We start from the raw sequence: 27,726 nt of genomic DNA, 5'->3' as shown, positions 1-27,726 counted from the left end.
GTGCTATTTCCTGAGGTGAAATTCACTTCAGCTTCCTTCAAAGCCATGGGCAGCTGGGTACTGCATGGACGCAGGGCCCTCCAAAGGACACGAGTGACACCGGGGTGCCCGCGGCAGCTCCCTGCGGCCCCGCGGGGTCTCCTCGCACCCTCCTTTCCTCCTACAGCCCTGCCTCACCGGGCCCTGCCTCAGCCCCGCCGCCCTCCCCTCAGCCGTTCCGTCCCGCCCCAGCCGCCCTCCCGCCTTCCCGCCTCGCTCGGCCGCCCTTTGCGTTACCGCGGCGACGGGAGAAGCCGGCCGGCAGCATCCACAACGGCCGCCGGCAGCGGCGGCGGGCCGGGGCGGCAATGGGCGGGAGCCGGGGCGGGATGGGGCAGCGGGGCAGACCGGGCTGCGGAGCCCATGCCGCGGCAGTAGCGACATCGAGGGCGGAAAGAGCGACGGGGGGAGCGCGGCAGGTAACGGGAGGGAAGGGGATGGGCGGCCGCAGGGTCCGGGACGTGCCGTGAGTGCCCCGGTCTCCTCAGATGCCCGACACAGCCAGGGCTGCCCCGGTTCCTGAGTCCTGTGGCAGTGTCACCTCAGGTGCTGGTCCCCTTAGAGCCATGACTGCCCCTGTGGCAGTGTCACCTCAGGTGCTGGTGCCCTGTGGAACCAAGGCTGCAGCGCCATGTGGCAGTGTCCGCACATCTATATGTAGTGGTATCCATGACTTTGAGAGCCCCTCTGCTTACCACCACGAGGAATTAGGTCTGTGATGTTGCTGGTTCCTGTTCTTGCATGCCGGGCTTGCCCCATGTCCTTGTGTCCAGCTGGACCCACAGTACTGGGCTGGTCCCAGCAACAGTGTTGTTCTGATCTTTCTGCCAAGGTAACTGCGTGTCTCAGTGTTGCATCTGCTGAGCAAGGGAATGAATCATCACCAGGGGTCCAAAACTGTGTTTGAGAGCAACTATAGCCTGGGTATAGGTTAATTGGGGTGTGTTGATGAATGCAGCCATAGATCTATGACATATTTACGTTTATGTGTTGTAGGGTGTCTTGGCAAATCACTGACATCACGCAACAGGGCATGACCCAAAGCAAACTGCCCTGGATGGGAGAGATACCTCTAGTATCTCAGTGCTGCACTGAGTGCAAGACACAAAGCTGAGCATACTTCAGAAGTTTTTATCTTGCCAATTCCAGCCTGTAATTAGAGCTACATTCCCCTCCTGTTTGCAGTGGAAGAATCACAGAAACTGAAAGGAAAGCATAGAACTACCCAATATGCACCACTTGGCTGTGTAAATGCATGCATTTAGGAATCTGAATTCTGTAAGTTTTGTTATTTCAACAGGTTAAAACAACGAAGAATAATATGGAGCAGGATTTAGAAGCGTTTCAGGAACAAGCTGTCACTAAGTAAGTAATGACTTAGTGTCTGGGAGTTGAATATACAATGAGATTGAGTTATGAGGGTTTATTAAAAATGTGAAACATAAAATATTACTGATTTTAGAAGCAAACGTGATTATATTTCAATTTCTTCTGGTGCTTTCTATGCGAACTAGAGAGATTAGTGATAATTAAGACAACAAACCTTACTGCTTTAGGCAATAATCTACTGACTGTTGGTTATTTATTTTTTTTAAATATTCATACCTGAAGAAAAGGGGGAAAATGAAAGCTATGTGGGGTTTTATTAAGACGTTAAGAAATGTCTTTTGAAACTGTTTTTAAAAAATAGCTGAAGTTGCTGGGCTACAGCAGTACAAACTTCCAGATCACAGCTCCTAAACATTCAAAAATCTTAAAACTAAGGCTATTATTGCTAAAGCCTTAGTCTTATTTTGCACAGGTAAGAACCACAAAATTTCTCCCTGATTATTGTGTACTTTTCATCACAACACGATCATCGCTTTTGACATAATCCAGGTTTACTTGTTTTAGTGTTAATCTAAAAAAACCTTAGTACAGCACAAAATCTTTCTAAAGTATAAAAATGGGTGAGATATGATATAGGACCTCATTCCATCCAGACTGATCAAGGAACATGACAATATAAAAAGTAATTCGTCATATAAATAAAATATTTATCGATCATAATTTGTAAATAAACTATTTTTTAAATTTTTTTGTAAATTACCTATTTTTCATATAAAATACTTTAATCTATCATTATTACCAAGAAGCAGTCCAAGGTAATATGACAATATGACATATATTAAGTGTAAAAGTATTTCATAAAATGGCAGAAAAACATGTTCTATCGCATCTTATTCTGGACTAAGAAAGTTTTAATAGGATTTGAAAGTGCTCTCTTTTGTACTGAAGAACAATGTGTGCACTTTGCATGACAGGAAAAAATTGTTGCAGTAAAATATTGTATTCCAAAAAATGTGTCCCTTTTTATGGCTTGAAGGGACATTCTTTTTGTTAGTGATATGATTGGTAAATACAGTCATATAAAAACTTGAATTTTAAAAATAATCAAAATATCACTACTCTTTGAGTACTACTTCAACACGTCAGAAGCCTATTTCAAGAGTTCAGATTCTGCCTTGCCTTTGTGGTAATCAACACATGGGAAATTTCAGGCCATTGCAGATGAATCTAGAAAGTGATTTGTCCCATCATAAATCAGGTATTCTCAGTAGCTATTTATTTCCATGAGCTATAAAATGAATCTGGAAGAGCAGTTTGAAATACACATCTAATGACAGGAGATATTCGTTTCAGTCTATGCTGAGAGTATTCCAGAGATAATGCAGAGAGCTTTAAACTTTGGGAAGATGGTTGAATAATGGTGGTGGAAATCATGACAATTACATCCCAGCTGCGAGTACTCATAAGTCACAAATTATCCATCCACAGCTGTGTGTGATTCTGTATGGCTGAAAATTGTTAAATAAATTCAGTTTAGTTCATGTAATGGAATTTGGGGATAGAAGATTCTAAAGGACTATTGTATCACAACAGGTTTATACATTTCCTATTTTTAAAGCAAGTTTAAAGAAGACAAAATGAATCAATATTGGCTCTAGAAGCTGGGTTAAGGATCAAAACCAAGTGAATGTACTATGTAAGGTGGAAATATTTGTTAACATTGTTCTGCATAAGTTTCGCTTGTTTAGCCTAAGTATGGACATACATATTTTCCTATTTGTCAGCAAACCTGAGTAATAAGGGAGGAAGATATGGAAGTGAGACTGACAGCATGAACCAAACGTTTCTTAAATTGTCAGTTTCTAAATTACAACTTTATTCTAAAGTGTATGGACAATAATAATCTTTCTATGTCTATTAAGAAACAGTCAGAAAAATACAGAACTGTGCAGAACTCCAAAGCAAAGGACAGATAGATAGAGTTAGAAAGGACTAACTAGTACAAAAATCATTCGTGATAAAGGCTCAGAGATGGTAAAACTTATTATCTGGATTTTGGGTTGTCTAAATTTGGAAGGGACCTTAAAGATCATCTATTCCAACATCTCTGCCACAGGCAGGGACACCTTCCACTAGGCCAGGTTGCTCCAAGCCCCGTCCCACCTGGCCTTGAACACTGCTAGGGATGGGGCAGCCACAGTTTCTCTGGGCAACCTGTGCCAGCGCCTCACCACCCTTACAGGGAAGAATTTTTTTCCTAATGTCTGATCCCAATCTCCCCTCTGCCATTTTAGAGCCATTCTGCCTTGTCCTGTCCCTACATGTCCTTGTAAAAAGCCCTCCTCCAGGTTTCTTGTCAGCCCCTTTGGGCACTGGAAGCTGCCCTGAGGTCTCCCCAGATCCTTCTCTTCTCCAGGCTCAACAACCCCAACTCTCTCAGCCTGTCTTCATAAGAGATCAAAATAAATTCTCACAATTGTGATACCACATGATTGGCCATATTCTGAGGGGGATAATTAGCACTTTTCGAAACACTGAATGGACTAAAATAAGAATTACAGCAGCCAGTAATACCTCTATGCTAGTAGGTGGGGATAACTACCAAACACATCCTTATGCAGATCTGTTTGTAACACCATAACCATTATACAGAGTAGTTCTGGCAGCAGAACAGCAGCAGTAATCTGCAGCTTAAGGTACAGCTTTCCTTTTTCAGCTGCAGCTGTACCTAGAGGATCTAAGTAAGGAATTAGACAGAGAAGGTGAAGATAGACTGAGAAGCTATTTCAGAAGGGATTCTTTCTTCAGCACTCCCTTTTATATATTGGTGGTTCTACATTTAAAGCAGCATGCAAGAGCTGTTGGGAGAAAATTCTCTAGCCACAGCTGCAGGACTTGCTTTCTGCGGGATGATCTCAAGGAGACAGGTGAAACTGAAGAGGGAAAGATGTCAGCCATGGTGGATCTGAAAGGATAACCCAATGATCCAGGCTTGAGGTTGCATTTGCACTTGCGTAACAACCTTTAGGTGATCCATGTGGCACATAATGAGGTGCCCGTTTCTGAAGACTAAAATCAGATAGCTGAGTCATTGCTAGTGGTTCACCAAAGTGTTGCCACCTGGCATTACATGAGGCTGGAAGGGCACATCCTTAGAGCAGTATCAAAGAAAAGGTAGTCCTGATCCATTGTCACTTCATCTTCTGTTTTTAAAATCCCATTTTATATTCCACCCAGAGGGAATCAAAGCTTACTGCATCATTAATGCTATTTTGAGATGAGTTTCAGGCACTCGAAGGGGGGTATTTTTGTTTTGTGATCCATACATCACAGTGTACTGCTTGCTTGCACTTTGGTTATTATCATTCTATGACTCATACTAAATTTTTAAGATGGCATTGCTAACAGTTTTAACATTAAAAAGACATTAAGATTGATGTTTGCATTTAAAAAGCCTTTGCAAGCTTAGCATAATGGTGAAGTTTTAAGACTTTGTTGATAAAAAAGTTTTAAAGAATTTTACCATAAAAAATCACGTTGAGTTTTAATGATGATATTGTAAATGTAACAAATTTCCTCCATTTCCCTGTAGTAATTATCAAAACAAGGTATATGCACCATTTAAGAACAAAAAACGTATATTCAATAGACACCTACCCATGTTAAGGAACTCTTTTTTTAGTGTAGTGCAGTCAGAAGTTGAGCATGCAGGATATGAAACGCACAGTGTGTGGGACCAGTGCTTGATCCAGAGCACAACCTACAGACAGGGGACTTCAACATGGGCACGGGGAGGACAGACATCTGGAGAGCTGGCTTCACAGCTGCAATGTGAAACATTACCAGAAAAGAAAGGAAGCATTTTCATGCTAGCATTCACACAAGGTGGTGACATCAACTACGAGGAGTAAAAGCATCTGCTTACATGAAGTCTTGGTTTGCACAGTCGCTTACAATGAGGAGCACGTTAGCTGCCTCACATGTTCTTCAGCACTGTGCTGGCAGCATCCTCAGCAGTTGAAGGCTCACTGGCAAGAGGGATATTGCCTCTGCGCACATGGCTCAGTTTGTGTTTGGTTAAGTGCAGTTCTGCTAAAGTAGAGCTCCTAATTGCTTGGCACATTCTCTTTTGTCCCCCAAAAACATATGCGAGTTTGCGATGTTCGTGACACAAAATGACATTCTCTGCTAATTTTGGGTACTGAAAGCCTCTCCAACACTTCCTAGGATGGAGCAGATACAGGCACACTGCTGTGCTTTTTATCATTAACCCTTTTCTAGGTTCCTGCTTCATTATTCACATGCTGCATGGTCTTTTGTCTCTGTGTGACTGTCTCTATGGCAATTATTTCATAAAATAATAGCTATTCTCATTTTAAGGAAATAGCTATGCTCATTTTAATGAACCATTGTGCCATAGAGATATTAGAATGGCTGCAAACTGATTAGCTATCAGAAAGGCACTTTATGTGCACACAGAGGTGCACAGAGGTGTGTACTGTCAGCAGTCAAGAGAATACATAGCATTTAAGTTTTTATAAATGAAAGAACCAATTTAATTATAACCAGTGGCCATCACTTTTACTTTGGGGGAAAATGCCAGTGAGATAAGTAATATTATTAAAAGGAAAATGGAGCATGTCATAACTCAAAATGATGTCACAGCATTCCGAGATTATTTTAAGTGAAGAAATTCATTTAACAGAAGGCTAAATTTATTATCATGAAAAGTAATAGGTTACAATACATTTTTTGCACCAGTTTAGATACCAGGAGGGATAGTTAATAAATTTACAAAAGAATACAATTGTTGGTTTTATCAACGGGGAATTCAATAGAGGCTTCTAATCAAAACCAAAAAAAAAGAGAAAGAAGAGACTTGAAAATTATGCAACAGCATGAGGAACTAGAAATGTAGATTAAACTTCAGTTGTAAAACGAATCCTGTGGAACCTGCTCTAGGTGGCCCTGCCTTGGCATGGGGGTTGGACTGGATGATCCCCAAAGGTCCCTTTCAACCCTCATGATTCTGTGATTCTGTGAATACACTATGACAAATGCAAAAAGTGAAGAGAAAGCAGAAGTACCACTAACAGTTTACTAACCGTGTAACTGGTTGAGATAAGGGTGAGAGAGTTGACAGTGGAGAAAGAACACTGATTATATTTGTACCTTCATTTAGGTATGGCAGTAATTGGATACAGAAACCTCTAAATTGCCACAGAGGGAAAAATGCAGAAATTCACACAATGATCAGATCATACCATTGATAAGAATAATTTTAAGATTTTAAATGAGAACATTCTGTTTCATGGCCAAGAGGTGGTTGCAATTACTAAAGAATATGTGATAAAGATAAGATGAAAGTGTGTCTTCCACAGAAATTAATAAAGCTGTATATTAGGGTAACATAAATAGAATCTCTTATTTAGAATAAAGAAGTAAAGCAATTAAAATTAGAACAGGTAAGAAGAAAGGTACTAGAAAAGCTCTCAAAAAGAAACGAGAAAGAAGTTGAAATGTTTATGAACAGTTAACTCATGTGAGAACAGGATATGCAGGTAAGAGATGCCACTAAAACAGGTGTGTGGGAAGTAAATGTTTACAGAAAGTGAAATGAAAGAGATGCTACCCGTCAAAAGTTTAAAAACTCAAGACATTAATCCCCTGGTTAGAAAGAGTCAGGGAAAATTTTCTTTCACTCCAGTGAGATACGTGCCCCTTAGTATAAAAATATCTACAGCCAACATTCTGTGTATGAATTTTCAAAAAACAAATGAAGTTGATAAATGGCACAAAGCAAGTGATACAGTAGGAAGTCTGCTAAAGGCTTTTATCAGAAGCACTGTCTGAACGAATTCTGATCTAGAATTAGCATCTCAATTTAAGTAAACTGAGATTAAATTGAAGTCTTCAGTGACTGAGAAATAAGAGATTGGGTTTGGTGGTGTGTAATTAATCACAGTGATACAAAATAGACTTGATTTTTTTTTTCCATATAACTCAATGGAAATTAAGTTTTATAGAAAATTTATGGGTTCCTATACATAGTTAAGCAATTTGTTCAATAGCTAAGTCTTCTTTGTGGCAGTCCAATAGCACCTCTGAATGTTAATGGAATAAAATTCCCCTTCTTTATTTTATGGTGAAGAATTGGGCAGGAGTGTACATTGTCTCATTTATCATTTTTCCAAAACTCTAGAATCCCAGGTTAATTTGATAAGAAGCAGTAAATCAGGAAAATAAAATGTCCAGGAACATTTCAATAAACAGTTTTATTTAATTGTGACATAAAAAGAGAAAAAACAAACTGGAATTTTTCACTGGAAGATGAACAGATCCGTGAGTTCTAGAATGATTCTGACTTTTAAGTAAATCATTGCAACTCTAAAATGCCAGCTGTAAATGTACACATTGAGAGAAGCTACCAGCTCATAAAGCAGTTCAGGTTAACTGGGCAATAAACCTCAGTAAAGAAATCTCATATACCCTAGAAAGACTGTATCATTTTGATGCAAAATAGTAATTTTCTACAAATAAAAAGCTCTAGAGTGTAGCAAGAATTATGCAATCTCTTGCATAAAAAAGCATCCAGAGCCAGATTTTCTATAATGTGCATCAATTTCAGGGTTTTTTATATTCATCATCAAACACAAAGTTGGTATGGAATGGATTTGGTGTAAAGAAATCTCCACACTAAAGTTCAGATACTTTGTATATATGTGCTAAACGGTTTGCATCAGCTGATTTAAGCATTGCTTCACACTGTCCAGACAAAGGCAGTTCCTAATATAGCATAAATTCACCATATGTCATTATTTTGTTACTTAGGACACATCATATTCCTAAAGCAACAGAATAAGACATTGTCTATTACTGACAATGAAGGTGTAATGCAGGGGATGTATTCCAAATTAAACCTCAGAACTTTGGGGAAAAAAAATCTAATGTTTATGTTGTAGATATTGTACAAATCTCTATGAAATCCACCACACCAAAGAGAAGTTCTTTTTCAAAATGCACTCACTTCTGTGCTTTGTAGTAGAATAAGATCTTACTATTATTATACGAGTCATCTTGTTATTTAAGTCCATTTTCCACAAACAGAATGGGAAAACCAGAGTGTAAAAGTTGAACTAGCAGTTAAGAATTGCGGTTCACTAAAGCTGGCTGTTTGATAACTTCCTCCAACAAACTGCTTCCATCCTTATGTACTCTTAGTGGGAAGTCCCGTGCCCATTAGCAACTTTATATTCAGCTTCTCCTATACTTGTCCATTGAGGTTTGGGCGTGGATACTTTCAACTCAACTTCTGCTTATTTCACAGTTCGTCCCTGAAGGAGTAAGAGGGTATCAAAAAGCATTTGAGATAGGTAAATAGTCCAGAATATGCTAAATACTCTGATTTTGACTTCAGGCAAACTTCAGATGAAGTGAGATTCTACCTGCATTTGAAGGCATCATTTGATGTTCCCATTTCTTTCTTCCTGATGTTGAATATTGGTTATTTCCATCAGAATGAAAATAAAATCTTAGCAATGTAACTAAAAAATTGTTTTCTCCCTTATTCTCTATTTAAAAAAAAAAAAAAAAAATCTCTTTTTTTTACATTATTAGAACTTCTGCATGTGAAACTGAACTTCCGGAGCTAGTGCATCAAATTGACATCGTGGTAAACAGCAAGAAAGTGGAATGGGAAAGGAAGATGAAAGCTTTAGAAGCAAAGATGGATATCCAGAATCAAGAATTAGCAAGTGCCCAAAGCGAACTGGATCAAAAAGGTCAAGAGGTATTTAAGAATATCACATTCTATAAAGAAAGTATTTATTCTGGTAGTTAGTTAATAGTACGCTTTAAATGCTCTATAAGAAGACGTGTTTGTTCTAGCATGTAAAAATACCAAACACCCTCTAAAGGTCACTAATTATCCTTAGTGTTTTGCCTTACAGTGTGCTTCTGTTCGAAAAGTGATTGTAAAAATGTCATTGAAAGTCTCATATTCCTTCTATTTCCCTAAAGACTAAATCAAATATCCTCAGTTTACCTGTAAAAAGATAATGTGATGTTTTTTCTAAATGCCAACACTTCCAGTTTCATCAGAAATTTTAAATAGAAATGTACAGTTCACAAAGTTTCACAAAATTACATCTTTGGATTTCCTGTTTATACCTGATTTTTATCATTTTACATGATATACTTTGTATGATAATTTTATTATTAATAGTGAAGATTCAAATTGTATCACCACTTAGACTTGCTTATCAAACTGAAAGCCCCAGTGTACCTGATGCTGCCCGTACTTCATAGCCTTGTCTGCTGCATATTCATTCGGAAGCATCAGTAAATCCTAGCATAGCATTCAGTTCTAGTTCAAGACATCTGAGGTTAGATGTTTACAGTTGGGCATCATTGTGTGAGCTAAGTGTCTGAACTGCCAGAGGGAGTTTTGAAAATGAAATAACTCTCCCTAATGAGCAATTGGGAACTTGCCCTTAGTCACTGCAGTCAGAGGAGCCAAGAGAATAATTCAGCTAATCCAATCCTTAAAGCATCAATTTATTTGCCTCTACAGAGATGTTACCTGAAATACTTCAGCATATTCTACCTATCTTCTAGCTGCTCCTACCTGAAAAATATAGATGTCATGCATGCTCTTTGTCATATTTCTCTGATCTCTGTGCAACTCAGGTAATTCAAGATATCTTCAAGACACCAGTTTGGCACGGTACTTAGGGAGCTGAAATAAGACTACAGTATCTCCCAATAATTTGGACATAACTAGTTGGAAGTCATTAATAGGATTGTGTAAGCCATTCAAGCAAAACTTTCTTAATGGAGCATGGCAGTTCCTTCATATAGCTGGGTCAGAAAACCTGCATTAAATAGTCTTTCATGACAGACTTATACAGTATTATCATTAAATCATAACATAAGCATACAGTGAGGCTTTTTACTATAAAATCCCTAACTTGATTTTGACACAATCTGGGTTTGTGGTATCCAGTTTTATTAGTAAGTTACTGAATGAGTATATATTTTTAGCATCTATCTTTTAAGCATGCATCTGCTTTCAAAGTTTCAAATTACTAATCCAAAACCGGCATATTTAGGAACATTTCAGAAAAGGTAAGTTTGAATACTTATTGTAACTGTAGGTGGGACTACTTCAACAGAAACTGGAAGACTTACAGAAAACTAAATATGAAATGGCTCAGAATTATGAAATTCAGCTTCAAGCACTGAAATCTGAGGTAAGAAACCTGTCAGTTTCATTATTTTATTATTGCGCTATAAAGAGCCTAATGCCTAATGGTATAGATGTACCTTTATGGGTTTGGGAAAGATGAATCTTGTCATACAAATGATAATGACTTCAGCTTCTTACCAGGCTCCAGTATCATTTCTGTAGTGACATGTCCAAATTCTTTTGATGGATTTTGATGTGATTGCAACATCTGTTATGAAGACAGATACTTGATGTCCTGACTTTGGACTAATAAACCAAAACCTTGGTGAATGAATAAAATACATAATTAGATTCAGGTCAATAAGATTCTGATGCATATTAGGAATATTTAGACTTAAACTGTTCTCATCATGTGTTTGCCACAAGTTTTTCTGGGTTTAGTTTGCCTGTTTTACAGGGATTATTGAAGTGGTCTGATAGCTTTCCCTGAGGGAACATAGTATCAAAACTAGAGTAACTTGGATTATTAACGCTGGGAATTTGGTTTGGCTTTATTTATTTCAGAATGCACTTGCAGCCCAGAAGGGCAACTATATTCTGAGCTCCATCAGAAGATACGTGGCCAGCAGGTCAAGGGAGGTGATTCTCCCCCTCTATTCCACTCTTACGAGACCCCACCTGGAGTGCTGTGTTTAGCTCTGGGATCCTTACCACAGGAAAGACATGAACCTGTTAGAGCAGGTCCAGAGGAGGGCCACAGAGATGATCGGGGGTTGGCGCATCTCTCCTATGAGGAAAGGCTGAGACAGTTGGGGTTGTTTAGCCTGGAGAAGGCTCTGGGAAGACCTTATTGCAGGCTTTCAGTACTTAATGAGGGCTTATAAGAAAGATGGGGAAAGACTTTTTACCATGGCCTGTAGTAACAGAATGAGCAAGGGTTTTAAACAGAAAGAGGGTAGACTTAGATTGTACCTAAGGAAGGATATTTGCTTTTTTTCCTAATGAGGGTGCTGAGGCGCTGGCACAGGGTGCCCAGAGAAGCTGTGGCAGCCCCACCCCTGGCAGTGTTCAAGGCCAGGTTGGACACAGGGGCTTGGAGCAACCTGGTCTAGAGGAAGGTGTCCCTGCCCATGGCAGGGAGGTTGGAATAGGCAATGTTTAAATGTCCCTTCCAACCCAAACCACTCTATGGTTCTATGATTCTATGATTGTATTTGGCTGTGTTTGCTCTGTGTCTGTCTTTTTGTTTCTTCATTATTTTCAACTTTAATAATGAATCTAAATTCTTATCAAACTTCAGTCTATTCTGTTTCTCAGATTTTAACAAGTTAACATACACAATTCTGCATTGGTTTTTTTTGTTTTTCTGTTTCCTTCACTGGATTCTCCTACCAGAGATTTAGTGTTACAATTAAAAATTCTCAGTCATCACACTTACCATGGAATCATCCGGTTGCATAAATTGTATATCATTATTTATATATAATATATATAAAATATATATTTATATATATAAATATATTTATCATATTGTATTCATTTAGTGGTGATAACATCACCCAAACCCATCAAATGAATAAATGTATAACTTACTTTTAAGTTCATGTTCTCTTTATTTTTTCTTTTATATATGGAAATTTGGTTGGCAAACAGCTCTGTGTGTAAGCAATGAATGTTTTGGTTGTTATGTAATTAACAGTTGAAATCATTTTGGAAAGTAGCTAGAAATAAAAGCTATTTTATAATTGACACAAATTACAGGAAAAGAAACCATATCTTAACATGATTACTGAGACGATAAACATCATACAATGAAAAACAGCATGGCTTTTTACATAGAAGTTGTAAGGTACTTTTAGCAGTGCAGAACTACCTTCCAAAATACAACAGATCTCTTTTCTCCTCCTTTTTCACATTTGCTGCAACATTTTTCATCGAAGTTTTATTTATCATATGCTAAAAATGGGTTTATGTTACCTGTTGTTGATAATTACTTCACTGAAAGGGAACATTTTGAAATTGAAACTTTCAAAATGTTGGTTTGGAAGTTGTTCATTACCTCTAAGTCATTTTCTTGGGTCAATACAATCTGTTTTCTCTGTGTTTTTTGTAAACAATCTTATCTCTCCTAACCCACATGGTTCTCTCTGTAAACCTGGTTATACTTCTTGCCAGGCTTCTCCTTTTTACTCACCACTCAGACCACCCAACCTTTCTTCGAGTGTCCTGATCACTTCTTCATTTATCTTTATGCAACAAGTTTGGATTTCTAGCTCTTACGAACATACATCACTTTCCCAATCTATGCCTCCAAACATTTCCTTTCTCTCAGTCATTCTATTTATTTCACCAAAGGTTCCAGCACTGGTGCCATTTGCATTTTATTTCCAATTCCCATTCTTCTCCTTTCACCATACCATATTTCTTCATGAAATATCCATCCAGTAGAGTGCCTAAGCTAGGAGGCCTGCCTAGATTCTCTATGTGATAAACAGAAAGCTTGCCTGTCACAATAATTCCAATTCATTCCAGAAAAATTCCTATGACAGACAGTAGGTCTATCCCGCTCTGCTCCTCCAGCTTTTGCCACACCTCCTCATTGAGTTTCTGTCTTAAATTACAGTGCTGTGGTGTCTGCAATAGAATTACTTCAGTTTCCTTGACTCTGAGCTGCACAAACTCGTACCGAAAGTCTGGAGCTTCCCTGACAATACCAACCTTTGCCTTATCTCCTTTGTCTCCTTTGGTTCTTCCCCTCACTTGAAAGTTAGACCTCCTTCTATGCTGTAAAATCTTAACAGCTACACTTTAGTTTTGCACAAGGGGGGTGTTACTATTTACCGGTAACATTGTATTTTTCTCTGCAGATGTATTCTTCAAATCCTTCCCAATTTTTGTTCCTTCCTAATCTTGGTAGAAATAGGATGGCTTTTTCTTGCTCTCAGAATGCTGGTCTATTCAGAACAAATTTCTCTGATATACTCCTGCTTCTGTGGTCCTCTGTGCTTTTTAACCTTGCTCCTGATAAAAGCAGCTGTTCAATGACCAACATTCCCACTGAATTGATTGTGTGCCTCTTGAATGCAGAAAAACCTGTGTTTTTCTTGTATTGGGGAAGCAACTCCTGATATGTAACCTGAAGTTCTTAGGTCACATTGCTGCACTAATTCAAATGTACACCACTTCGTCATAATTAAATAGCAAAAACTTTAAGGGTTCATATTCATTACTTTTGTCCATAATTTTTTTCTTTATTAGTGTTTGGCAGTTATTCTCCTTTTGAAAGCAACAGAAATCCCTCAGCAAAAGAACAAGAATCCATTCTTGCTCTAAGCACTTTGGCAACTAATTGTCTCAGACATCTAAAAGCTAGATGGCTACATCTGAGCTAGCTCAGGCTCCCTTTACTATCAAGGAAATGGACACCCCTAGAATATAATTCATGTCAGTTTATGACAAGAATTTCAGGTAGCTGAAATGACTAAGCTTTTGGAGGCAGCTTTTCTAATGCAGAGTAACTCAGGCATGGATGTCTAACTTCCAGAAATCTAAACTTAGATGAAGTCTTCTACCCCAGAACTCACTAAAATGCCACTTGTGCTACATGCAAAAAGAACAACTTGGATGTTATTTTTAAAGCAATTATCTAGCATTAAATGAAAGCATTCTTGGGCTTTAGTCTGGTTTCTGGCTGTGATAACATCCAGACAATAATCTGTCTGAAATAGCCTACTTTCATTAAATCTAATATTCAAATTGAATATTCTCATTTTGACTATTCTGCTCCATTTTGGACTCATTTGCTGAAGTGTTGGATCCTGTATTTCCTTACCTTTTGACATGAATAGTCTAATACTTGTCTTCATGTGAGTTTGCTCTTCGCAGGCAGTTCACACATGCCATAATATTCAAGAGCAAAACTCCTGTTATTTGAAAAAGAATATCTTTCTTCCAAAGTCACTGAGTTCCATGTTGCTTGAACTTGGATACTCTGATCCATTTTAAATATTGTACCGTAACTGTGCTGTCTGGCAAGGTCAATTTCACATATAGGTAGCTTCTCTGCAAGACTTTTGATTTTGTTTTGAAGATGATACCTCAAGTCCGTAAGTACATGTTACAGGATTTATATTCAGAAATTCCAAGTTGGGCAAATCTGTCCCTGGACCTTCTGTCATAGTGTCATGGATTAAACCCAGCTGGTAACTCAGCACCATGCAGCCGCTCGCTCACTCCTCCCCACCCCTCACACCAGAGGGATAGGGAAGACAATTGGAAGAAGGTAAAACCCACAGGTTGATATAAGAACAGTTTAATAATTGACATAAAATAAAACATTATAATAATAATAATAATAGGAAAAAGCAAGGAAGAGGAATAAAATTCAGGAAACCCAAATGATGCACAATACAGTTGCTCACAACCTGCTGACTGATACCCAGCCTGACTTGAGCAGCAATTGGTCTCTTCCAGGTAAGCCCCCCCCACTTTAAATACCGGGCATGATGTGCTGTGGTATGAAATACTCCTTTAGCTAGTTTGGGTCAGGTGTCCTGTCTCTGTTTCCTCCTGGCTTCTTGTGCCCCTCCTCACTGGCAGAGCATGAGAGACTGAAAAGTCCTGGGTTTAGAGTTAAGCACTTGCCTAGCAACAACTAAAACACTGGTGTGTTATCAGCATTATTCTCAGACTAAATCCAAAACACAGCACTGCACCAGTACGAGGAAGAAAATTAACTCTATCCCAGCCTCCCCATTTCATGAAACTTTGTAGTCTAGGACAATCTATCTTCTGGTCATCTTTTCAATTCTTTTTTGCTGTTCCAGAGTAGGAGTTCCCAAAATGATCTCAAATGTCTCTAGGAAGTTTCCAGACGATTTTTGAACTCCAGTTTCTGCTCTGTATCTTTTCTGGACTGCTTGGCCATCTTTGTTATCTGCGCAGATCTCAATTGCTCATTCCTGGTCTGTGTAATGGGGGTCTGTTCCATTTCCAACTACTTCCTTGGAAGTAATTTCTTTTCCAGACAGTAGTCCACTGGAGCAGTTAACAAAAACATGAGATTTTATAGATTTTGTTTACTTAGTCAAAGAACTTCATGTTAGAGTCAGAATTCTTAAGTCATATATACCTGAATTTGAAGGAACAGAACAACATGAGACATGATCAGCATTCACAGTTGTAAGCTTCTTTTCTTCTCAACATCCTTCACAAAGTTCTTTCACTCGGCATCCCTCAAGACCATATTTTTAGTGTGTCCTTTGTCAATATACTTGATTTTCTTGTTTTTTCTTTCAAACCCAGCTGTACACATCTCTACCAGTAAATGTCAGTTTGCTGTATCAAACCTGCTAATGGCCACAGGCCCTTTGCTTGTGTAGTATAGCTCACTGTTGATCAGACAGGCTGTTTTGCTGAAGAAGCTGGTACCTTCTGAAGAGACTGGTACTTCTACTGGTCCTCTCCTTTCTCTGCTTCTGACTCCTTCACCTCTGACTCCCAAGCCATGCTTTCATGGTAAGATCCATAGGCAGAACAGAACTTAGTGTCTAATTCCCATAGATACTCTCTGGTACTTAACGATTCCAGAGGAATGCAATCATCACATGTATAATGTTTCAACCATGTTCATGATAAAAAAGAAACATTCAAGTTTAAAATGCATTAATGCTGATCCTTCACTTGGGTAGTGAAGCACCCTTTAAAAATGTCAACACAAGATGGCAGTAAACAAGTATGGAACATTCCATATAGACCTCGTGGAGGAAACGACACTGTGGGTAACAGTGCCATAAAGGACTTCAGCAGAATTAAGCAGCTGCCAGATGAACCCATGCGAACAGTTAGTTAACATTTATATGAGAGCTTAGTGTTGTTCATCTCTAATAAATTAACTTTATTGATTAACTCTTTGTTACACTGATTAAATATACAGAATGCTGAAGCTGCAGTCGGGGATTGTAGTTTAAGGAAAACTTTGGCCACGTGATCATCTTTGATAGATTCTGCATGTTCAACTCTGCTTTCATTTTTAGCTTTCAAAGTTGACACATAGTTACGAAAAGCTACGGTTACATCAGTTAAAACAAAAAAAGGTTGAAAGTAGAGAAAAACATGAGGAAAGGATAGAGATGCCATCTGAACTGAGCGATTCATACAAGAAACTGGAGGTAAGAATACTTTGTTGTTATATTCTAGTTTAAATGTGCCTTTAGAACTGATTTGTGGCTTACAGTTGTAAACTTTCATTTCCTGATAATTGTACAAAAATTATATCATTTTCTTGCTCTGGCAAGAAAAGGTGCATAACTAATATTCAGGTTTTGTTCTTTTATCCAACTTTTATTTGATTTTTTAGTAATATTAGGAGTTAATATAGATAATTTTCTTCATAAGTGTAACTATAAATTAATTTTATTTTTTCCTGATTACTGGATATATTATCCTGGATTATATTTTCCTGTACTGGGTAATATAATCTCTTGAAGCATGAGACCTTTTACATATGCAGGATACATTCACATAATTCCTACCATTAATTCAAGTTTTATAGATCTCAGGACAACCTCAACCATGAAGGGCTAGATAGAAACAGGATTTAGTATTGGAAAACTGTTTGTTGCACACATCTCAATACAGGCTGAGGGATGAAGGAATTGAGAGTACCCCAGAGGGGAAGGACTTGGGCATACTGGTGGATGAAAGATTGGATATGAGCCAGCAGTGTGTTCTTGCAGCCCAGAAGACCAACCGTATCCTGGGGTGCATCCAAAGGAGTGTGACCAGAAGGTTGAGGGAGGTGATCCTGCCCTTTTACTCTGCTCGGGTGAGACCCCACCAGGAGTGCTGCATCCAGCTCTGGAGTCCTCAGTACAGGAAAGACATGGACCTGTTGGAAAGGGTCCAGTGGAGGGCCACAGAAATGATCAGGGGGATGGAGCATCTCTCCATGAGGAAAGGCTGAGAGAGTTGGGGTTGTTCAGCCTGGAGAAGACTCCTGGGAGACCTTATTGCAGCCTTTCAGTTCTTAAAAGGGGCCTGTAAGAAAGATGGGGAGAGACTTTTTAGCAGGGCCTGTTGCGATAGGATGAGGGGTGATGGTTTTAAAATAAAAGAGAGGAGATTCAGGCTGGATGTGAGGAAAACATTCTTTACAATGAGGTTGGTAAAACACTGGCACAGGTTGCCCACACTGGTGGTAGATGTGCCATCCCTGGAGATATTCAAGGTCAGGCTGGATGCAGTTTTGGGCAACCTGATCTAGTTGAAGATGTCCCTGCTCATTGCAGGGGAGTTGGGTTAGATGACCTTTGAAGGTCCCTCCCCACCCAAACTTCTATGATTCTATGATTCCATATCTTGTCAACATCTATGTGCCTGAAGCAACCCAAAACCTTGACATCAGTGCCTAGCTTCCCGAGGTAACACATGAGGAAGGATTAGGCACTTAAAAATACATTCCACAGAATCCAGCATACTGACTGGGGGACTAGGTAATATGAGATGTGGCAGACAGGATTTGGTCACATTACCTATCCTTCTGGACACAGAATGGAATTTATCTGACTTCTTCTTGGATACAGGAAGGTACTGATTTCTGATCATAAAGCCTGGCCTTGACTTCTCAGCGTTAGGAGTTACTTTATGATCTGTGGAGTAATCAGATACTTACTGGGCCAATAGAAGAGTTGGCCAGCACAGAGAACTGCCACATCAAGAGTGTGCCTCCAAGTGGTGGTTTCTCCTCAAATACTCTTCTGGCTACATTCACTGGTGCAGAAACTGATATTCAGTCTCATTGCTTATAACTGAGTATATAATCTCTAGCTGTGCATTTTGCTGCTTCTTTTTTACTTATCCAATAAATCTGTTGGTATCCTGTGCAAAGAGAAATGACTTCAAAAGCCAGAACCTATTGAAAAATAATGTTCGTTAGGAAGAAAATTAACATGGAAAGATTCTCATTCAGATTCTGCCTGGAAAGAAGATTACTAAACTGAGTCTTCCATGTATGGGAAGAACAGTCTAACAACCAGTCTAATGAAGCATAAGAGGATCACCAAAAAAAATTACATGTTCTCTGTCCATCCTTTGTAAAGATCATAATAAAGTAGTGTGTGCTTTGAGCATTTACTGAACTGGGTCCTGTAGGGAGAGTAAGCAGAGGAATACCAGTTGAAAGTGTGAGGTAGTTGCCTAGCTGCTAAGCATTGTAAAGACTTACAGACTTAACTAGATTTATGTAGATGTAGGTAGATCTATGTCGTAGATTATTTGGACACTTTGAGAACTTTTAAAACAAAAAAGATCTAGTAGATTTTAAGTATTTCTATACTTAAACTGCAATTAAACAGGGTTTTAAGATCTTGATTTTGGACTTGCCTGTCTTCTATGTTATTCCATAAGATACAGGACTAACCTCTGCAATCTTCGTGTGACTGCCTACATAACAGGACACATCCTAGACACATTCTAGCTTTACATAACGTTGCTGTCTCTTCCACATAGAAGAGTCCTTACCACCAGAATTGCTACTACACTTTGGACCACAGCACAGCTGCCAACATCTGCTACTATAAGAATAATAAATGGATTATACATCTATCGTTGACTAAATGTATCACTAGTGTGAACCTGTCTGATCCAGCTGAGAATAACCTTTGTCAAGATTAAGATGTGAAAATAATGTAACACAATGCTGTAATTTGATTAATTATGCAGTATGAAAAATGTGTGCTTGGAATATATTCAGCAAATTCTAGTATTCAGAAAATAATTACCATATTGAAAATCTACTAAACTCAGCAGTGCTTTAGTAAGACCTTGAACAGGCAGTCCTCATTAAGTAGTCTGAAACTCCATTTGTATCACATCTTGTAAAAAGGGAAGATGTTTATTGGTTTAAAATGCGAAAGCAGGTATGAAGAAAGCTGTAAGAGAGGATTTATATTAATATATCATAGAATCATACATTGGTTTGAGTTGGAAGGGAGTTTAAAATCATTTAGTTCCAACCTTCCTGCCATGGGCAGGGGACATCTTCCGCTAGACCAGGTTGCTCCAAGCCCCTGTGTCCAACCTGGCCTTGAACACTGCCAGGGATGGGGCAGCCACAGCTTCTCTGGGCAACCTGTGCCAGGGCCTCAGCACCCTCATAATGAAGAATTTCTTCCTACAATCTGATCTAAATTTTCCCTCTGTCAGCTTAAAGCCATTCCCACTTGTCTTATCCCTACATGCCCTTGTAAAAAATCCCTCTCCAGATTTCTTATAGGTCCCCTCTAGGCACTGGAGGCTGCTCTAAGGTCTCCCCTGAGCCTTCTCTTCTCCAGGCTGAACAACCCCAGTGCTCTCAGCCTGTTTCCATAGCAGAGGTGCTCCAGGCCTCTGAGCATCTTTGTGACCCCCTCTGGACTCACTTAAGCAGGTCCACATGCTGTGTTGGGTCTTCAGAGTTGAGCTGAGTACTCCAGGTGGTATCTCCTATATGTTGGAAAGCAATTGATTTTGTTTCAGTAGCAAATAAAATCTTTTTTAATTTGGGAAATACACCAGTATGGGACAATTGTAAAAAATCATCTATAATTTTGGAACGAACATTTCCATTCTGAAGAAGGAAGTTCTTAACACAGATGATAAGTATTACAGTTTTCACTGTATAAAAGAGTATACTGTTAATTTAGTAATTCTTCAAACTAAAAAAGCAACAGCTCTAGTAACTGGAGTTCTATGTATTTTGTATGATACTGCCTTTAAGGTCTATTTGTGAACATATAAGATCTGGTACAATTTAAGAGCAAATTTAAACACACTATAAGTAGGAATATAAATGCAAATACAAACCCAGTATTAAATAAATCTGATATGATTGATACAATTTCTTAACCAGGTTTTTGTTTAAGCTAAGTGAACTTGGAACCAGAAGCAGCAATTGTAAAGAGAGCAAGAAGTAAAACTTATTCACAGTAGCTGCTGTCCAATTTGGTAAAATAACCCTGAACATCAAAGGTTTGATTCCCTGCTGATTACTCTACTTGACACTGACATAGCTTTAAAGTCACAGGAAATACCCTCTGCTAAAATGGGTGTATTATAGTCATAATTCCAGGATCTACAGCACTGAAAGTCATTTAAACTATTTTATCATTTTTATACGATGATTAAGTTTAACGTCCTTTTTTTTTTCAGATTAACAATCCTTAAGACTGTATTTTTTCTGGTGGGGATAACTGGTTGGCTGGTTTATATCATTATTCTTTTGAATTCCTTTCCAAAATAATGGAAAGATTATGTGTTAAGTAAACAACTGGATTTTTCTTAGAACTATACAAGTTGCAAAGTTATTTAGATCAAGCTTTTCCCCCTGTATTTACTAGCCTTGTTTTGCTGTCTTTCAGGAATTTAAGGCAAAATCAAGAGAATGGGATAAGAAGGGGACAATCTGCCAAAATTATCTTGATTATTTAGATGCTCAACAAAAATTATTGTCCAAGAAATGTAATTTATTTCAGGTAAAATTCCTATCTTCCTGCTTTAGGAGGAAAATGAGCTGTTAGCTCAGCTACAGTTATTTTATCTTAATCTAAAAAAAACTGAACACCACTAAGTTTATAGTGAATCTGACAATACATGGATATATTGGTAGTGAATACATTGCTTTAGGCAAAGCAGGCCTTTAGGTAAGGCATGTTCTTTTTTACTTTTTAAATATACTTTGGATATAATTTTACCTTTTATGCTATTTACTAATATGCAATTAATTGCTATGACAAGTTATTGAAAAGTATCTTACCAAGTAAGAAGTACATGCCATTACTAGCTTGACTCAAATACAAAGGTCCCTCAAATCTAAGAAAGCCCTCTTTTTTCAGGATCATAACTATATATTAATATCATTTATGCATTTATGCAAAAAATAGTTTCTATATGCTACTTCAAAATCACAATTTGGTGTTGTTTGTTGGATCACTTACTCCTTTTTTATCGTACTTTTCAGCTTTTAAGTTATCATTCAGTTCTTGCCTGACTTCCTGATTCTTTCATACTTGCCAATTTTCTATTACTCTTTTTAGACAGCTTATTGATCTAGCATCTTTTCATTTTTTTTAATTCCTTCCAATGCAGAACAGAAAATTGATTTAATGATGTCTTGATGACCTATCCTGCTCTAAAATTATATTAGAAAATAACTTACAAGTGAACTGGGCCACAAGACAGCTCGAAAATTAACTAAGGGAAAGCCAATTACATTGCTGACTGGTAATCCCCTTTTCCACTGTTACCAAGATCATTGGATCTTAATCTAGTGAAACACTTTCTTAATTCCTAAGAGACTCTTAGAGTTTCCAAGGATGGCAGTGAAGTTTTGGGTTTCAGTGCTGAAAGCGTTATATTGCATCTCTTTAACTTCCTTACAAATGTGTTAAAAGAGCAAGACTTTGACTAGACCAAACTACTGACAAATGCATGTTGATTATTTAGTTAGACAAGTCAAAGTACAGTACACACAGTGCTCATTCACATTTTTCTGTTGAGGCTTTCAGTGATGTCAGTGAACTTTCTTTGAAGACAATTTTCTTCACAAATGTAACGTAACACCTTTATTAAATGGAAGTCTGATGGACTGTTACCTCTTAACTGGGGTAACATGAATTGGTCCTGTGTCTTTGTCTGAAATTCCTCTTTTCTGAGGTCTTTGATTTCCAGCTGGCATCTTGCACTGTATTTTTCACAGAATTCTTTGACATTTTGTAACTTAGATGTCAAGGAGACCTTAATTTGTCATCTACAGAAATGAAACTTACCTGCAAATTTCTTTTGGCTTTCATTTGATATGCAGCCAGTGGTCAGTTCTACTTAGGTGTTCAGCCAACACAAATTATGGGTACACAATCAATCACGTCAAAAGCTGTCTAAAGCATGTCTTTTTGCAGTCCTTGTCAATGACATATGGTATTTGTAACCCTATTTATTTTTAATGCACATTTTCTTGCTCAACTTGATCTCTGCATATGAAATATGGTTTCCAGGTTATGTTTTGTTGTCATTTTTTGGTGAACTCTCAGTCTTCTGAAAAATTACTGCTGCTTGTTAATCTCCCAGTAAAGCGATCTGTGTGGATAGGTTTTTAAACAGCAAAACCAGTTACCATAGTAATTATGATTCTTCACGAGGCCTGTGAGTTCACAAATCCTGGCAATACCAATTTTCTGAAGGTTTTGTCTTAAGATTTTAATTAGTACAAGAAACTGAATGGAGTGTGGGACTCTGCAGAACGTGCAGATGAATCTTCCCCAAGTTTAAGGATAATGATATCAGAGTGCAGTTCCTGTAGTAACTGAGCTGTTTATACATGAACTATGTAATGCTAGCCTTCTAGTCAAAGGTTAATATCTATCCTGAGGTGCACACACACACAACTCCTACTGGATTCAATGAATCAAAGAAGAACATTTCTCTCAAATTATTTTTTATAGGTAACTGCCTTGTGTAGGTCATCAGAATCACCTTTTCCACATTTGAGGCTAATTAACATTAAGTGCTAGGGAAATAACACAGCAGAGGAGAAATATCCTTGAAAATATTCGGTGCCCTTCAAAGTCTCTGAAACATTTTTTTAACTGAGGACAAGGAACATGAGACTAAAAAAAGGAAGTATCCTTTAGAGAAGTAATGCAAGCTGTTTCAATTGTGCCATCTTTTCTAAGCAGATCCTGGTGATGATGGAAATAGCTTTATGTTTTAAATAGGAATGGTTTGGTCCTAGCAATCTACATAGAATTATTGAATTTCATTTAAAAGATTTTCTTGTTCTGTAGAAGCAGACCCAGAATTATCAATTCCAAATAAGCAATAAGAAACATGACCAAGAAGAGGTAATTACCCGTGACCAGCCCAAAAGTGAAACGAATGAATTGATGATTGAAAAACTAAAGGCAACTGTGAATGAAATAGCAGTAAACAAGAATAAACTAGAAGAGGAAAATCTGAAACTCCGGGAGGATCTAAAAATGTACCAAAACCAGTGCCAGGTAGTGATGGTTTTACTTTTTTCCCCAATGACTGTGGAATTAATGTTGGATAATTAATTACTTAGGAATATACTTTTAAAAGTTGTACTGAGATGCCTTTATAAAAGATCTGTACATGAGGTATATGATTTGCAGGAACACAGACTGAGCTGTGAACAGCACTTTTTTGAGTAGCACTTCAAAAGAAAACAGAAATATGTTTGATATGTAGTGCTATATTTTATTCTTGTCTGTTTATCTAGGGGTTTTGTAACTTTCCTATATGCATAGCACCTACAAGCACTCAGGCTAGTTCACTTGGTTTCTTGTGCATAAATGACTTCTATGAAATCTCTTTATCTGATTTACACCTTGTTGTACACTGTGCCTGCCACAGAGCTAGTAAATAAGTACATAGAAATGCGTGTGGTACACTTTATTATTATTGAGAGAAGATTTTGCAGTCAATGAATTTTTAAGTTGCCAGCCATGTGAAGAACCCTCAGCTTTTATCTTATCCCTAGCTTATCATTTTTCAACATAGCACTGATGTCTAAAGACAGCCATTTGTGCCTCTTCTGTTGGTCTTGATATATGAGTTCTGACAAGCCTGAGATAATACAAGATCTTTACAGACTTTTTTATTAGCTATGTTTGAAACAGATCAGGAATGAGATTCTCGTTGCTATTTTCTTCTGGTAACATATATAAATTATGCTTTTACTTATTCATTGAAGCACTTTAAGGTCCAGTAAAATATTGAGTGGCCTATAGCAACTGCAACTCTTTCTGGAGAAGGATAATCTATTTCTGTTTATAGACAACCTTGCAGAGTTATAACTGCATATGTAATATACTTCATAGGAATTCACATATATATGATGGAGGTTAATTTCAGGTGTTGTCTGGGCAGCCAAGTTTAGCACATGTGATGTTTATACATTTCATCTGCACATTAGTATACAAGTTATCAGTACGCAACCAAAAACCTCTGTTTTGGGGCCTGTTAGAAAGGTTGCCATCGAAAGTAGTGGGATTAGAATATGAAGTGGAACAACTCATGGCAATCAGAGCAGGTGGATAGATGCTGTACAACAGAGAGAGTAGGTGTTATTGTGTTGTAGCCTTGAAGAAAATCTTCAAGCAAGAGGATTTTTGGAATCACGTGAATAGAACACAAGAGCTGTAGGAAGCACTGAAGATATTTTAAGTAGAAGTGGAGATAGAGGTAGATAACATTGTCAGCTAAAGGGCAGAAAGTTGCAGAGTAACTGTGTTGGTAGTGTGGAATACTGCTGTGTTAGAAAAGCCACATTTGCAAATAGCTGCAGAAGGAAAACACTGATGTAAAGTCAATGTATGGCGAAAAGGTGTAGCTCAGAGAAGATATATTTTTAGGAATGTCTGTGTGAGAAAGCAGGAAGCACAAGGCCTGTTGGCAGCCAGAAGAAGTAAGAAGGTTTGTGTGAAGGAGCGCTAGGTGGAGGATGGAAATAGGTGGACCTGATGTGGGTAAAGAAGGGAGAGGTAGATGGGAATCTAGGTGGGGAGAAGGCTGATGGCAATGGCAGCAAGCCTAGTATTGTGCCTCATATATCTTGTATATATCCTCATGAGGAGGAAGGAGCAGCAGAGACAATGTGTGATGAATTGACCATAACTCCCATTCCCCATCCCTCTGTGCCACTCTGGAGGAGGCAGTAGAGAAATTGGGAGTGAAGTTGAGGGCAGGAAGAAGGGAGGGGTAGGGGGAAGGTGTTTTAAGATTTAGTTTTATTTCTCATTATCCTATTCTGATTTGATTGGTGATAAATTAATTTCCCTGAGTTAAATCTGTTTTGCCCATATCAGCAATTGCTGAGTGATCTCTCCCTGTCCTTATTTCAACCCATGAGCCTTTCATTATATTTTCTCTCCTCTGTCCAGCTGAGGAGGGCAGTGATAGAGCATCTTTGTTGGGCACCTGGAGTCCAGCCAGGGTCAATCCACCACAAACAGCTTTGAATACTATTAGAACAGGTTCTGGTGAGGAAATTTTTTAGACATCCTTTTGATGTCAAACATGGGAAGAAAAGAGAGGATTTGGAAAGTTTTTCTAATTGAAACAGACTCTTTAAAAACTTACATTTCATTAGATATTTTCTAAACAAAACCTAAAGTTTTCTGGCTCAAAATTACTTTTCATTTTGGTGTTTTAACTAGATGCAATAGATTGATGGCTAGAAACTTGACATGAGCCAGCAGTGTGCGCTTGCAGCCCAGAAAGCCAACCGTATCCTGGGCGCATCAAAAGAAGCGTGACCAGCGGGTCAAAGGAGGTGATCCTGCCCCTCTACTCTGCTCTTGTGAGACCTCACTTGGAGTATTGTGTACAGTCCTAGTGTCCTCAACATAAGAAGGACATGGAGCTGTTGGAGCGAGTCCAGAGGAGGGCCACGAGGATGATAAGGGGGCTGGAGCACCTCCCGTATGAAGACAGGCTGAGAGAGTTGGGGCTGTTCAGCCTGGAGAAGAGAAGCTGCATGGAGACCTCAGAGCAGCCTTCCAGTATCTGAAGGGGGCCTACAAGGATGCTGGGGAGGGACTCTTCATTAGGGACTGTAGTGTATGACAAGGGGTAACGGGTTCAAACTTAAAACAGAGGAAGTTCAGATTAGATATAAGGAAGAAGTTCTTTACAGTGAGGGTGGGGAGGCACTGGAATGGGTTGCCCAAGGAAGTTGTGAATGCTCCATCCCTGGCAGTGTTCAAGGCCAGGTTGGACAGAGCCTTGGGTGACATGGTCAAGTGTGAGGTGTCCCTGCCCACAGCAGGGTTTGGAACTAGATGATCTTAAGGTCCTTTCCAACCCTAACTATTCTATGATTCCATGATTCTATATTCCCTAAAATAATAAGTGGTACATTGCAGTGATGTGTGAAACTCTTGACCTGAAGTTCTCTTTCAATTATTATTGTGGCTCCTGCTGTGGCTGTTGTTGTTCCTGCTATTATTGCAATTCACAGAAGAAAATACAATTTATGTAAATCTGTATGATGACTGCAGTCAGATATGACTTCTACCACACAATTGTGCAGCATTCATTCCCCTTATCCACCCCAGAATGAAATCAGGGAGTAACCCTCCCCCAAATTCATGTATTATAAAATAATTGTGGCTATTTCTTGAATGTTGAAGTCATGAAGATGATCATAAGCAAGTCTTGCAGAGAATTTTAACAGTTCATTAAGCTTTATTTCACATGAATATGCCCAGACTTGCATTTCAGAGTTTAAAAAAGCTCTCTCAGCCTTAATTTAACAAAGGATAAAAAGAATGAACCTATATATGCAGTAAAAGCACTTCATATCTGTCTGCAGCAGCCCTTTCAGCCAAAGAAAAACCACAGGCTTCTTGGAAGGAAGGTCATTCTCATATGAGGCTCTAAGGGAAACAAACCTTTGAAGTTCCTTGCTTGCATTGTCATTTCTGGATTCCAGTTGTCTTATGAAAGTTTAAAAGCTTTATTTTTGCTTTTAAACATGGAAACTGTATTAAAATAAAATGAAGAAACTATGAAAAATACTAATGGGTTTAGCCTAATGACTTTAAAGGCAAAGGATCAACATCCTTGGAAAATCCTTTTTTTTTTTTTTTTAATCTGGAAGACACTTTTGGATCTTAGGTGACAGGAAATAAGTATTCTCTGGATATCATTATTGCAATAATCTGATTATTATTATTATTGCTACTTTTGTTATTTGTGGGTTATATTTCCAAGTTCTTCAGTATGTTCTCAGTATATTTGGGGGGAACTCTGATTTTTTGGGAGATTCAGATTTTATGATGCCTAATGTAACATAGGTCTTCAGGTTGCCTATCAGGTTATCAGTCAGAAATTAAAAGTAAAATAGAGGTAAGATTTGTGGAGTCCCTAAGAAGAATCTTTTTGTGATAGTTTGATAATTTTGTGATGTTCATTTCAATAAGCAATTAGCTCTATGCAGATAGAACTAGTTTTGAAGATGACTGAGCACACACTTTGTCTAAGGATAGATGTCTAGATGTATCTGCTTCAAGTTTCCAGGCCATGTTTAATGAAGACATGCACCAAATCTTGCCTTTCTATGACTTGTAGTTTTCAAGCTTATAAAATTGGAAATGCTGTTAGGAAAATAAAAA

General features: G+C 38.3%; 1 protein-coding gene across 1 annotated transcript in view; it reads left to right on the top strand.

The window, feature by feature from the left end:
• The first annotated feature begins 392 nt into the window (after positions 1-392).
• Positions 393-27,726, top strand: part of DEUP1 (deuterosome assembly protein 1) — a 47,621-nt gene continuing 20,287 nt past the window's right edge. Inside the window, exons 1-7 of the mRNA XM_030476361.1 lie at positions 393-458; positions 1,340-1,404; positions 8,986-9,157; positions 10,524-10,619; positions 16,591-16,725; positions 20,953-21,066; positions 23,374-23,586. Of these exons, the coding sequence (XP_030332221.1) occupies positions 1,361-1,404; positions 8,986-9,157; positions 10,524-10,619; positions 16,591-16,725; positions 20,953-21,066; positions 23,374-23,586 (774 nt within the window). The 5' untranslated portion in view covers positions 393-458; positions 1,340-1,360. The remainder of the gene's footprint in view (positions 459-1,339; positions 1,405-8,985; positions 9,158-10,523; positions 10,620-16,590; positions 16,726-20,952; positions 21,067-23,373; positions 23,587-27,726) is intronic.

Source organism: Strigops habroptila, chromosome 2 (assembly GCF_004027225.2).
Source record: "Strigops habroptila isolate Jane chromosome 2, bStrHab1.2.pri, whole genome shotgun sequence".
Taxonomy (NCBI): Eukaryota; Metazoa; Chordata; class Aves; order Psittaciformes; family Psittacidae; genus Strigops; species Strigops habroptila.
Note: the sequence above shows the minus strand (reverse complement) of the source record. Positions and strands in the feature narration are given on the sequence as shown.